Source organism: Salmo salar, unplaced genomic scaffold (genome assembly GCF_905237065.1).
Source record: "Salmo salar unplaced genomic scaffold, Ssal_v3.1, whole genome shotgun sequence".
In the NCBI taxonomy this organism is placed as follows: Eukaryota; Metazoa; Chordata; class Actinopteri; order Salmoniformes; family Salmonidae; genus Salmo; species Salmo salar.
The window spans coordinates 9,019-21,973 of NW_025550129.1; the positions used below are offsets into that span (position 1 = coordinate 9,019).

General features: G+C 45.9%; 1 protein-coding gene across 1 annotated transcript in view; it reads right to left on the reverse strand.

The window, feature by feature from the left end:
* Positions 1 to 476: 476 nt before the first annotated feature.
* Positions 477 to 12,955, reverse strand: part of LOC106562712 (Bardet-Biedl syndrome 4 protein-like) — a 28,813-nt gene continuing 16,334 nt past the window's right edge. The window contains 14 exon segments of the mRNA XM_045713672.1: positions 477 to 510; positions 806 to 1,021; positions 1,438 to 1,576; positions 1,997 to 2,066; positions 4,789 to 4,960; positions 5,195 to 5,218; positions 5,220 to 5,348; positions 8,209 to 8,277; positions 8,438 to 8,492; positions 9,661 to 9,788; positions 9,949 to 10,002; positions 10,233 to 10,305; positions 10,637 to 10,748; positions 10,977 to 11,040. Coding sequence (XP_045569628.1) covers positions 878 to 1,021; positions 1,438 to 1,576; positions 1,997 to 2,066; positions 4,789 to 4,960; positions 5,195 to 5,218; positions 5,220 to 5,348; positions 8,209 to 8,277; positions 8,438 to 8,492; positions 9,661 to 9,788; positions 9,949 to 10,002; positions 10,233 to 10,305; positions 10,637 to 10,748; positions 10,977 to 11,040 — 1,233 coding nt within the window. The 3' untranslated portion in view covers positions 477 to 510; positions 806 to 877.

The window sequence follows — 12,955 nt, forward strand, 5'->3', positions numbered from 1 at the left end:
CAACTCATTATGACACCTCTGTCACTAGGCTGGCTCACCTTGGTTGGTAAGACCATTAAGACAGAGCAACATAAAGCACTTTGTAACAAGCTAAATCAAAAAGCTAGTGAGCGCCTTGTGGCCTTCGACTAACTATTCTTGATGAAAACCAAAACGGATAGAGACCGAGTGACATTCTGGGAGTGATGATACACTACAGGCCTGTGGACTAGATAGGCTGAGTGACATTCTGGGAGTGATGATACACTACAGGCCTGTGGACTAGATAGGCTGAGTGACATTCTGGGAGTGATGATACACTACCAGCCTGTGGACTAGATAGGGGACTCCAGTCTAGTTCAGCTCTTGCTTCAACTTGCTCTTCTTGACTTTGGGTTTGGCTGCCAGAGGGGGCAGGGTGGTGGAGGGGTCTGACTCCTCTGGCTGAGGGGCTCGGGTGGGGTGGTCTCCACATCAGGCTCCTCCTCCAAGGCCAGGGAGGGGGCGTGGGCTGGCTGTGGTGGGACACTCCTGAGAGACAGGTATTAGAAATTGAAAATGTAACGAAGTATACGCGGTGTTCTGTAAAGAGTTAATTTTGTATTGGTGTTCCACTTCAAGGAGCTCTCAGAGTGAGATGTGAGTCAAGGTAACAGTCTACTGACAAGATCATATTATTATGTTAACTTGACACGTCTCCATCTCATCCATATACCCTAGTTAATTACCAGTAGTGTAGTGGAGGGTAAACACTTTATGTTAGCGGCGTTTACCCAACTATCACGGAAAATGCATAAAAAAATATAAGGATGGTGTGATGTGTTACCTGTAGGGAGTGTGATGCTCTTGTTGTAGCCTGCGGCGGAGGACATGGCCTGCTCCAGGGCCTGGTTGGTGCCTAGGGGCTGCTGGGAGCTGCCAGGGGTTTTACTGGGGGCCCCAGCCGGCGCTGCTTAGACTTGGGGTCTTTGACCGGCTTGGTCCACTCCAGGCTCTCTCCCACCTGCAAGGCAGCGGCCATCTTCTGAGCCATGTCCATTAGCTAAGGAAACAAAATGGCTGTATTAGGAAAAGTAAGAAATTGAAGAGGGCATTTATTGTTGTTGTTGATGTTATTATGCCGACGCGAGAATGTGGTACAATATACTGACCATACTGTATTATATTAAATGCATCATATTAACATCACGTTAATGCAACATTGGCAAAACGTTTGTCTCTTTCATCAGTAGTTTGAGCTCACAAGAGGCTGCTGAAGGGAGAACGGCTCATATTAATGGCCGGAAACAAAGCAAATGGAATGGCATCAAACCATGTATTTCATACCATTCCACTTATTCCACTCCAGTCATTACCACAAGCCCGTTCTCCCGATTAAGATGCCACCAACCTCCTGTGTTTGACCTACACAGTGTGCCATGTCAGACAGAGTATAGAGAGGAAGCTACTGTATTGTACCTCAGGGTCAAACTCAGTGTTGCTGTCATTCAGTATGTTGACCTTCCTTTCCATCTCCTGGTACTGTTGCAGGGCTCCCTTCTTGTCCCCGTGGTTGTACAGCAAAATGGCAAAGTTCAGGTTGACCAGAGGGTTGGACCTGGGAGGAACAAGGAGCCAGTCAAAACAGATGGACTTGATAAGTCATAGATAGATAGATCAGTAATAAAAGGTAGAGTCAGCGATGTACGAAGTAAACAGGAATATTGGGTTGATGTCTGCAACAACTAAGAGCATTAAAGCGTGAGGTACTCTGATCACAGGAGGCTGCTGAGGGAGGATGGCACATAATAATGTCCAGAACGGCGCAAATGGAATGGCATTAAACACCTGGAAACCGTGTGTTTGATACCATTCCACAGATTCCACTCCTCCCCCCTCGGCCTGCGGTGCTGCTCGTGGAAATGTTGTATCTCTGAGTCTCATTTTAAATGAATTACATTCAACACAACTTGAACTACGTGGATTGACTCAGGACATAAGTTCAAACTGTATGGAAGTTCAATTGGGAGGAACTTACTGGTCTAAAGCCACAGCTTGTTCATAGGATCTCCTGGCATTGTCCACATCCTCCAGATTGGTCAGTGCAACTGAAAGAGGAGAGTGGTCAGTTCAGTGGTAACTACAACAACTAAACCTATAAAACTATAGAAACATGTAAACATCCATAAACACATTATAAAACAGATCCCATTACATGAACACTATTCCACGGTAAATATAAGGGAATGCAATGTGGAACCTTGAACCAAGTATTTAAGGTTGCACGTTACATAGTACTCATAATGCCCTAGGCACAGATTTAGCCTGGTCTTGGACTTAAAGGACTAGGCTGGATCTGTATCTGGGGAAAGTGGCACATAAAGCCAATCCAGATGGGAGCAGGCCGGGCCAGGCTAGCATTACCTGCTTGTAGCATGTAGAGTTCTCCCAGGCCAGGCTAGTGTAACCTGCTAGTAGAATGTAGAGTTCTCCCAGGCCAGGCTAGTGTTACCTGTTAGTAGCATGTAGACTAGTGTAACCTGCTAGTAGAACGTAGAGTTCTCCCAGGCCAGGCTAGTGTTACCTGCTAGTAGCATGTAGAGTTCTCCCAGGCCAGGCTAGTGTTACCTGCTAGTAGCATGTAGAGTTCTCCCAGGCCAGGCTAGTGTTACCTGTTAGTAGCATGTAGACTAGTGTAACCTGCTAGTAGAACGTAGAGTTCTCCCAGGCCAGGCTAGTGTTGCCTGCTAGTAGCATGTAGAGTTCTCCCAGGCCAGGCGAGTGTTACCTGCTAGTAGCATGTAGAGTTCTCCCAGGCCAGGCTAGTGTTACCTGTTAGTAGCATGTAGACTAGTGTAACCTGCTAGTAGAACGTGAGAGTTCTCCCAGGCCAGGCTAGTGTTACCTGCTAGTAGCATGTAGAGTTCTCCCAGGCCAGGCTAGTGTTACCTGCTAGTAGCATGTAGAGTTCTCCCAGGCCAGGCTAGTGTTACCTGCTAGTAGCATGTAGAGTTCTCCCAGGCCAGGCTAGTGTTACCTGCTAGTAGCACGTAGAGTTCTCCCAGGCCAGGCTAGTGTTACCTGCTAGTAGAACGTAGAGTTCTCCCAGGCCAGGCTAGTGTTACCTGCTAGTAGAACGTGGAGTTCTCCCAGGCCAGGCTAGTGTAACCTGCTAGTAGAACGTAGGAGTTCTCCCAGGCCAGGCTAGTGTTACCTGCTAGTAGCACGTAGAGTTCTCCCAGGCCAGGCTAGTGTTACCTGCTAGTAGCATGTAGAGTTCTCCCCAGGCCAGGCTAGTGTAACCTGCTAGTAGAACGTAGAGTTCTCCCAGGCCAGGCTAGTGTTACCTGCTAGTAGCATGTAGAGTTCTCCCAGGCCAGGCTAGTGTTGCCTGCTAGTAGCATGTAGAGTTCTCCCAGGCCAGGCTAGTGTAACCTGCTAGTAGAACGTAGAGTTCTCCCAGGCCAGGCTAGTGTTACCTGCTAGTAGCATGTAGAGTTCTCCCAGGCCAGGCTAGTGTTACCTGCTAGTAGCATGTAGAGTTCTCCCAGGCCAGGCTAGTGTTACCTGCTAGTAGCATGTAGAGTTCTCCCAGGCCAGGCTAGTGTTACCTGCTAGTAGCATGTAGAGTTCTCCCAGGCCAGGCTAGTGTTACCTGCTAGTAGCATGTAGAGTTCTCCCAGGCCAGGCGAGTGTTACCTGCTAGTAGCATGTAGAGTTCTCCCAGGCCAGGCTAGTGTTACCTGTTAGTAGCATGTAGACTAGTGTAACCTGCTAGTAGAACGTAGAGTTCTCCCAGGCCAGGCTAGTGTTACCTGCTAGTAGCATGTAGAGTTCTCCCAGGCCAGGCTAGTGTTACCTGCTAGTAGCATGTAGAGTTCTCCCAGGCCAGGCTAGTGTTACCTGCTAGTAGCATGTAGAGTTCTCCCAGGCCAGGCTAGTGTTACCTGCTAGTAGCACGTAGAGTTCTCCCAGGCCAGGCTAGTGTTACCTGCTAGTAGAACGTAGAGTTCTCCCAGGCCAGGCTAGTGTTACCTGCTAGTAGAACGTAGAGTTCTCCCAGGCCAGGCTAGTGTAACCTGCTAGTAGAACGTAGAGTTCTCCCAGGCCAGGCTAGTGTTACCTGCTAGTAGCACGTAGGAGTTCTCCCCAGGCCAGGCTAGTGTTACCTGCTAGTAGCATGTAGAGTTCTCCCAGGCCAGGCTAGTGTAACCTGCTAGTAGAACGTGAGAGTTCTCCCAGGCCAGGCTAGTGTTACCTGCTAGTAGCATGTAGAGTTCTCCCAGGCCAGGCTAGTGTTACCTGCTAGTAGCATGTAGAGTTCTCCCAGGCCAGGCTAGTGTAACCTGCTAGTAGAACGTAGAGTTCTCCCAGGCCAGGCTAGTGTTACCTGCTAGTAGCATGTAGAGTTCTCCCAGGCCAGGCTAGTGTTACCTGCTAGTAGCATGTAGAGTTCTCCCAGGCCAGGCTAGTGTTACCTGCTAGTAGCATGTAGAGTTCTCCCAGGCCAGGCTAGTGTTACCTGCTAGTAGCATGTAGAGTTCTCCCAGGCCAGGCTAGTGTTACCTGCTAGTAGCATGTAGAGTTCTCCCAGGCCAGGCTAGTGTTACCTGCTAGTAGCATGTAGAGTTCTCCCAGGCCAGGCTAGTGTTACCTGCTAGTAGCATGTAGAGTTCTCCCAGGCCAGGCTAGTGTTACCTGCTAGTAGCATGTAGAGTTCTCCCAGGCCAGGCTAGTGTTACCTGCTAGTAGCATGTAGAGTTCTCCCAGGCCAGGCTAGTGTTACCTGCTAGTAGCATGTAGAGTTCTCCCAGGCCAGGCTAGTGTTACCTGCTAGTAGCATGTAGAGTTCTCCCAGGCGGGGCTGCAGGTTGGTGGCAGCGCTGAGAAAGTGGAAGGCAGAGGCATATTGCTGCATGGTGAGGTGCACCAGGCCCAGGTTGTACAGCACCTTCCAGTCAAACGGAGACAGGTAGTGGGCCCGCTTCAGACAGCTGATGGCCTGGTTCACACAGAAAGGACACAGGAAAGGAGAGGGGTTTAACATGGCTAGACAACAAAACAACAACTGTCCTTAAAATGGCATTTGAGGTACTGTAGTGTACTGTAGTCTTAGTATGCCCCCTTTGATGCCATGGAAAGATATGACATCTGTCATATTTGATCTATCATATGACATACATCTGTCCTTGACACCATTTTATATGTACAGTACATGAAATATGAGAATACTCACTGCTACATATTTCTTCTTGCCAAAAGAAGCACATGCCGATGTTGTTCCAGAGCGGCGGGCTCTCGGGGACCATGCACGCTGCCACGCGGTACTTGTTCATGGCCACATCAAAGTCCCCATGGGTCTGCATCATACTGCCTGCTGCCAGGATGGCCTAGTAGGGACACATACACATAACTGACATATTGTATATCAGGGACCACCAACTAGATTCAGCTGCAGGGATCACCAGCTAGATTCAGCTGCAGGGATCACCAACTAGATTCAGCTGCAGGGATCACCAACTAGATTCAGCTGCAGGGATCACCAGCTAGATTCAGCTGCAGGGATCACCAACTAGATTCAGCTGCAGGGATCACCAACTAGATTCAGCTGCAGGGATCACCAACTAGATTCAGCTGCAGGGATCACCAGCTAGATTCAGCTGCAGGGATCACCAGCTAGATTCAGCTGCAGGGATCACCAGCTAGATTCAGCTGCAGGGATCACCAACTAGATTCAGCTGCAGGGATCACCAACTAGATTCAGCTGCAGGGATCACCAACTAGATTCAGCTGCAGGGATCACCAACTAGATTCAGCTGCAGGGATCACCAACTAGATTCAGCTGCAGGGATCACCAACTAGATTCAGCTGCAGGGATCACCAACTAGATTCAGCTGCAGGGATCACCAACTAGATTCAGCTGCAGGGATCACCAACTAGATTCAGCTGCAGGGATCACCAACTAGATTCAGCTGCAGGGATCACCAACTAGATTCAGCTGCAGGGATCACCAACTAGATTCAGCTGCAGGGGATCACCAACTAGATTCAGCTGCAGGGATCACCAACTAGATTCAGCTGCAGGGATCACCAGCTAGATTCAGCTGCAGGGATCACCAACTAGATTCAGCTGCAGGGATCACCAACTAGATTCAGCTGCAGGGATCACCAACTAGATTCAGCTGCAGGGATCACCAACTAGATTCAGCTGCAGGGATCACCAACTAGATTCAGCTGCAGGGATCACCAGCTAGATTCAGCTGCAGGGATCACCAACTAGATTCAGCTGCAGGGATCACCAACTAGATTCAGCTACAAGGATCATCAACTACAGTACCAGTCAAAAGTTTGGACACAGCTACTCATTCCAGGGTTTTTCTTTATTTTTACGATTTTCTACATTGTAGAATAATAGTGAAGACATCAACACTGTGAAATAACACATATGGAATCATGTAGAAACCAAAAAAGTGTTAAACAAATAAACATTTTAGATTCTTCAAAGTAGCCACCCTTTGCTTTGATGACAGCTTTGCACACTCTTGGCATTCTCTCAACCAGCTTCACCTAAATGCTTTTCCAACAGTCTTGAAGGAGTTCCCACATATGCTGAGCACTTGTTGGCTGCTTTTCCTTCACTCTGTGGTCCAACTCATCCTAAACCATCTCAATTGGGATGAGGTCGGGTGATTGCGGAGGCCAGGTCATCTGATGCAGCACTCCATCACTCTTTTTCTTGGTCAAATAGCCCATACACAGCCTGGAGGTGTGTTGGGTCATTGTCCTGTTGAAAAACAAATGATAGTCCCACTAAGGGCAAACCAGATGGGATGGCGTATCGCTCCAGAATGCTATGGTAGCCATGCTGGTTAAGTGTGCCTTTGAATTGTAAATAAATCACTGACAGTGTCACCAGCAAAGCACCCCACACATCACACCTCCATGCTTCTCGTGGGAACCACACATGCAGAGATCATCCGTTCACCTACTCTGTGTCTCACAAAGACACGGCAGTTGGAAGCAAAAATCTCATATTTGGACTCAGCAGACCAAAAGACAGATTTCCACCGGTCTAATGTCCATTGCTCGTGTTTCTTGGCCCAAGCAAGTCTCTTCTTCTTATTGGTGTCCTTTAGTAGTGGTTTCTTTGCAGCAATTCGACCATGAAGGCCTGATTCACGCAGTCTCCTCTGAACAGTTGATGTTGAGATGTGTCTGTTACTTGGGGCGGCAGCGTAGCCTAGTGGTTAGAGCGTTGGACTAGTAACCGAAAGGTTGCAAGTTCAAATCCCCGAACTGACAAGGTACAAATCTGTCGTTCTGCCCCTGAACAAGGCCCACTGTTCCTAGGCCGTCATTAAAAATAAGAATTTGTTCTTAACTGACTTGCCTAGTTAAATAAAGCTAAAATAAAAAACTTGAACCCTGTGAAGCATTTTTTTGGGCTGCAATTTCTGAGGCTGGTAACTCTACTGAACTTATCCTCTGCAGCAAAGGTAACTCTGGGTCTTCCTTTCCTGTGGCGGACCTCATGAGAGTTTCATCATTGCGTTTGATGGCTTTTGCGACCGCACTTGAATAAATTGTAAAAGTTCTTGAAATTTTCCGGATTGACTTGCCATAATATGGACTTGGTCTTTTACCAAATAGCACTATCTTCTGTATAGCACCCCTACCTTGTCAACTGATTGGCCCAAACGGAGTAAGAAGGAAAGAAATTCCACAAATTAACTTTTAACAAGGCACACCTTTTAATTGAAATGCATTCCAGGTGACTACCTCATGAAGCTGGTTGAGAGAATGCCAAGAGTGTGCAAAGCTGTCATCAAGGCAAAGGGTGGCTACTTTGAAGAATCTCAAATATATTCTGATTTAATACTTTTTGGTTACTACATGATTCCATATGAGTTATTTCATAGTGTTGATGTCTTCACTATTATTCTACAATGTAGAAAATAGTCAAAATAAAGAAAAACCGTGGAATAAACCCTACAGTACCTACTTATTCCAGGATTTTTCCCCCCAAAATGTATTTTATATATATATATAAAATACATTTTTTTGGGAAAAACATTTTTACTCAGAAAACTTGGGCGGCCAAATATAATTTATTTGGGCCGCCAGTTGGGGAACCCTACAGTACATTATACACATACAGTACATCAGATTCAATGTTGCGGTTATACAGTACATTGGTGTCAGGGGTTTATAAAAAAACCCGAAACAAGCTCATAAAATGGTGGCCACTTACCTTATAGTTATTAGGGTCATAAGTAAGTGCATTCCCGAGATGTTCAAATGCTTTTTGGTATCTTCCCAACTGTGACAGAATATCAACAATCAGTGCGAACAAACATCACCATTCTGGAAAAACTTAATTTACATTTTTTTGGGACACATCATAATATACTGACCAATTTCCTAATAAAAAAAACATTCCACTCTATAAAGAGTGTGTTTAGAGTTGATTACTGACCCACCTGCAGATACAGGAGCCCCAGAGTGGTCAGCAACTCTGCATTCTCTGGAGAGAACCTACACGGAGGGAAAGACACCCTCTAATATCACATTCACACATGTAATTACACGTAATAATGTCTATCTAGACTTAGCCTAATGCAAATAGAAGAACGGAGCTTGGAATTTGCTGATTATTTAATGGGATCATTTCAGCATAATTGCAGAGTATTAATTATGACTGGGGGGAAGAAAAGACTTAAAGAAGGGCCTTGAGAGGAGGGGTGAGGTTGAATTAAGGCTCACAGTGGTTAGTCTAATTAAAAGCAAACCGAGTAGCTGGGCAACTTGATTAATTCATTTACCCAATAGGGAGTAGTAATAATGAACACGGCAAGGCGACCCCATATATACACTGACTTTTGTCATTACCTTATTTCCTCTGCTGCCCTGGATAGGACGATTATTTAATGGATATTTGGGCTTTGGTCCTATATCCATACTAATATCCATACTGACATAACACTTACAGTATGGATGCACACATAAATGTATTGCTTCGTTCTAAGTAATATGCTAGTGAGGATATTGAAACAGATTTGGACTTGTACAGTACGTTGAACAAGGCCATGGGTGGCCTTCAGTCAGAGATGATAAGTGAGCCTGATTCAGTTGTTTAGATGATTGAAATTAACAATTTTAGAGCGGAAAATGTTAAACTAGTGTGATTACAACCAGGAACAGATGCCACTGTTCAAAGCACAGCATGTTTTCTCTGTCTTTAGGGATTTTTTACTCCTCTTTTATTCCATCTTAAATGAACATCATTAATAGCTATGTAGGGAAAATTACCCTTCTGCTGCATAATCATTACTGTGAAAAGGTTGTCTAAAACTCATATATATTATCATTGCTCTATTATTAAAAACAATTCCCTAATGAAGGCTTTAGTGCTTCCAGTTTTTTGAATAATGTAAGTTCAGTGAAAGTTGTTCCTCTAGTATTAAAAACCTACACGTTTGGGTTTTTAATAACAAAGCAACCTTTCAACAAACCTACATTTTCTTCCATGAGGATGAACTTCTTTTAAACAAAACTTAATTACAGTGAATGTTCTCTGTAAATGTCACCTATTCACAATAAAAAAAATGTCACTTAGGATATTTTCTATGGCATATTAGAAGTGGTGCAAAGCTTCCCAACTTTTAGAACAGTTTGTTTTAACAATCTCTACATCCAAACTTACTCCACTGCACTCTTGTACACTTCGATGGCTTTGTTCGTGTCTCCCGCCAACAAGTGGACCTTTCCCAGTGTCATGAATGTCCTGTCGTGTTTTTTCAACTTCAGGGCTGCATTCAACTGCTCTTCAGACTGGAAAACAACAGATACAGTATTTCTACTCTATCATCCACCGTCAAATACTTGTACACTGGCTGAGAGGCCATTTCACATTGAAATTTGAATTAGAAAATAACCCTTTAGTCTAATTACTTCCTTATGAACAGTGTGTCAAAATCCAGCTCATACTTACATTTTGGAAGTCTTTTATGAAGGAATAGCATACACCCAGATTATGGTTGATCTCCTGGAGTGAGAAAAATATCAGAGTGGCTATATGGAGCTACAACACAAATCCAAACGGCTGACTATGCATATAGTTCATTGTTCCACTCTTAAACCCTATAGCCGAGAAGCAGTGCGTAAATCCAGGAAGAGCAATGCTGATGGATAAATCTTACGGTGCCAATGGTTACGGGTACAGGCCAAAGTTAAGCAACTCTACTGAGTAGAGGAAACCACAATCTTTTCTCTTACCCAGTCTTTCTCATTGAGCTTCCCAGCTTCATGATAAACCTCAATGGCTGCCTTGTGTTTCCCCAGCAGAAAACTGAAGGGAAAAAAAGATGCATAAACAACTATAAATGGAAGTACAGGCACAGAGTAACCCTAAATTCAACATCTCCTAAATCAGCTAATGCCCAGTGGGTATTCTGCTGCAAAATGGTAGACGTGCATCACCAAGGCGGATGCCGAACAGTTCCCATCCCTCATAACATATAAACTACTTTGATCTTGTAAGGAACCCTGCACTAACACAATCTTATATCATTATTATATTCTGTATGACCTGTTCCTGGCCTGGGCCTGTAGAGTGATCTGATCAACGACAGTGTCTCCCCCAGGCAGGCTCAGGGCTGAGGCAGGGGTACTCTACTCACAGCGATCGGGCCACTTGTTTGAGGTTGTCGGGGCTGGTGGGATTGAGGATGGCACAACTCTGGAACAGCTCCAGGGATGGCTGGATCAGCCCCTCCAGGCGCAAGATTAGCGCTTCATTGCAAGAAGAGATGCTTTTACGTTAGCATGAAAAGGTGTTAAACCGACACATTCAAATCTAAGGCGCAGTAGGGGGTAGAAGCCTTTTTTGGGGGAGGAAATGTTACATCTAAAGCTTGGCTTTGACTGGAATAGACTAGAGCTCTGTTGTGGTTGGGATAAACAGTTTGAACGTGATGAACACATGAGGGATGTGGAACGTTATATAGTATGGCTTCTTACCTTGTACGTATATGGCATATTCACACATTCCCTGGGTCTCCTGTAGCTGCTCTTTGATCATTGCCTTTGGGAAACAACAAACATGATCTCTGCTCCTAGAGCAAACTGATGTTACAAGAATATTGAAAGAACTGAATATGGACAGTATTTCCTAAGTTGGTAGTCTCTTCCCACAGCCGCTATCTCCAACACACTGGGGTGGAGTGCCATGAGTCTGGCAAGGAAGACTAATACATTGGCTACACTCAGTTTTGTGATTGACAGATAAAGCATTCCTATGACAACTAAGACAGACATACAGGTAACTGGCAAAATAATGTAAAAAATACCTTTTAAAAGTGTCTTTGGTCGCTTTGAGTTACCAAAACCTGCTGGCTCTCCTTCACAGCAGCCAACGTGAGTAAAACATTTAAACGTGTTAACCCTCGCAAGGCTGCCGGCCCAGACGGCATCCCTAGCCGCGTCCTCAGAGCATGCGCAGACCAGCTGGCTGGTGTGTTTACGGACATATTCAATCAATCCCTATCCCAGTCTGCTGTTCTCAAATGCTTCAAGAGGGCCACCATTGTTCCTGTTCCCAAGAAAGCTAAGGTAACTGAGCTAAACAGTTGCTAGGGACTCTTTTGGAAGAAGCTAGCTAGCTAACGAAGAACAACAAAGAATATCTAGTTAACAGAAGAAAAGAAAGAGAAAATCAGGACAGAAGAAAAAGGATATCAAAGTGAAACAGTTCTCTAAAGACACAGGAGACAATAATACAAGAGTAATTTAGCAGAGTAATTTAGCAGACGCTCTTATCCAGAGCGACTTACAGTAGCGAATACATACATTTAATTCATTTTCATACATTTTTTCTCCGTACTGGTCCCCCGTAGGAATCGAACCCACAACCCTGGCGTTGCAAACACCATGCTCTACCAACTGAGCCACACATAGGTCAAGAAACAACACTTCTGTAGCTTGTCAACTATGTGTCTGTCTATCCCTGTTCTCTCCTCTCTGCACAGGCCATACAAACGCTTCACACCGCGTGGCCGCTGCCACTCTAACCTGGTGGTCCCAGCGCGCACGACCCACGTGGAGTTCCAGGTCTCCGGCAGCCTCTGGAACTGCCGGTCTGCAGCCAACAAGGCTGAGTTCATCTCAGCCTATGCTACCCTCCAGTCCCTAGACTTCCTGGCGCTGACGGAAACATGGATTACCACAGATAACACTGCTACTCCTACTGCTCTCTCTTCGTCTGCCCACGTTTTCGCATACCCCTAGAGCATCGAGCCAGCGGGGTGGTGGCACTGGAATCCTCATCTCTCCCAAGTGGACATTCTCTCTTTCTCCCCTGACCCATCTGTCTATCTCCTCATTTGAATTCCATGCTGTCACAGTTACCAGCCCTTTCAAGCTTAACATCCTTATCATTTATCGCCCTCCAGGTTCCCTTGGAGAGTTCATCAATGAGCTTGACGCCTTGATAAGTTCCTTTCCTGAGGATGGCTCACCTCTCACAGTTCTGGGTGACTTTAACCTCCCCACGTCTACCTTTGACTCATTCCTCTCTGCCTCCTTCTTTCCACTCCTCTCCTCTTTTGACCTCACCCTCTCACCTTCCCCCCTACTCACAAGGCAGGCAATACGCTTGACCTCATCTTTACTAGATGCTGTTCTTCCACTAATCTCATTGCAACTCCCTCCAAATCTCCGACCACTACCTTGTATCCTTTTCCCTCTTGCTCTCATCCAACACTTCTCACTCTGCCCCTACTCGGATGGTATTGCGCCGTCCCAACCTTCGCTCTCTCTCTCCCGCTACTCTCTCCTCTTCCATCCTATCATCTCTTCCCTCTGCTCAAACCTTCTCCAACCTATCTCCTGATTCTGCCTCCTCAACCCTCCTCTCCTCCCTTTCTGCATCCTTTGATTTTCTCTGTCCCCTATCCTCCAGGCCGGCTCGGTCCTCCCCTCCTGCTCCGTGGCTCGACGAC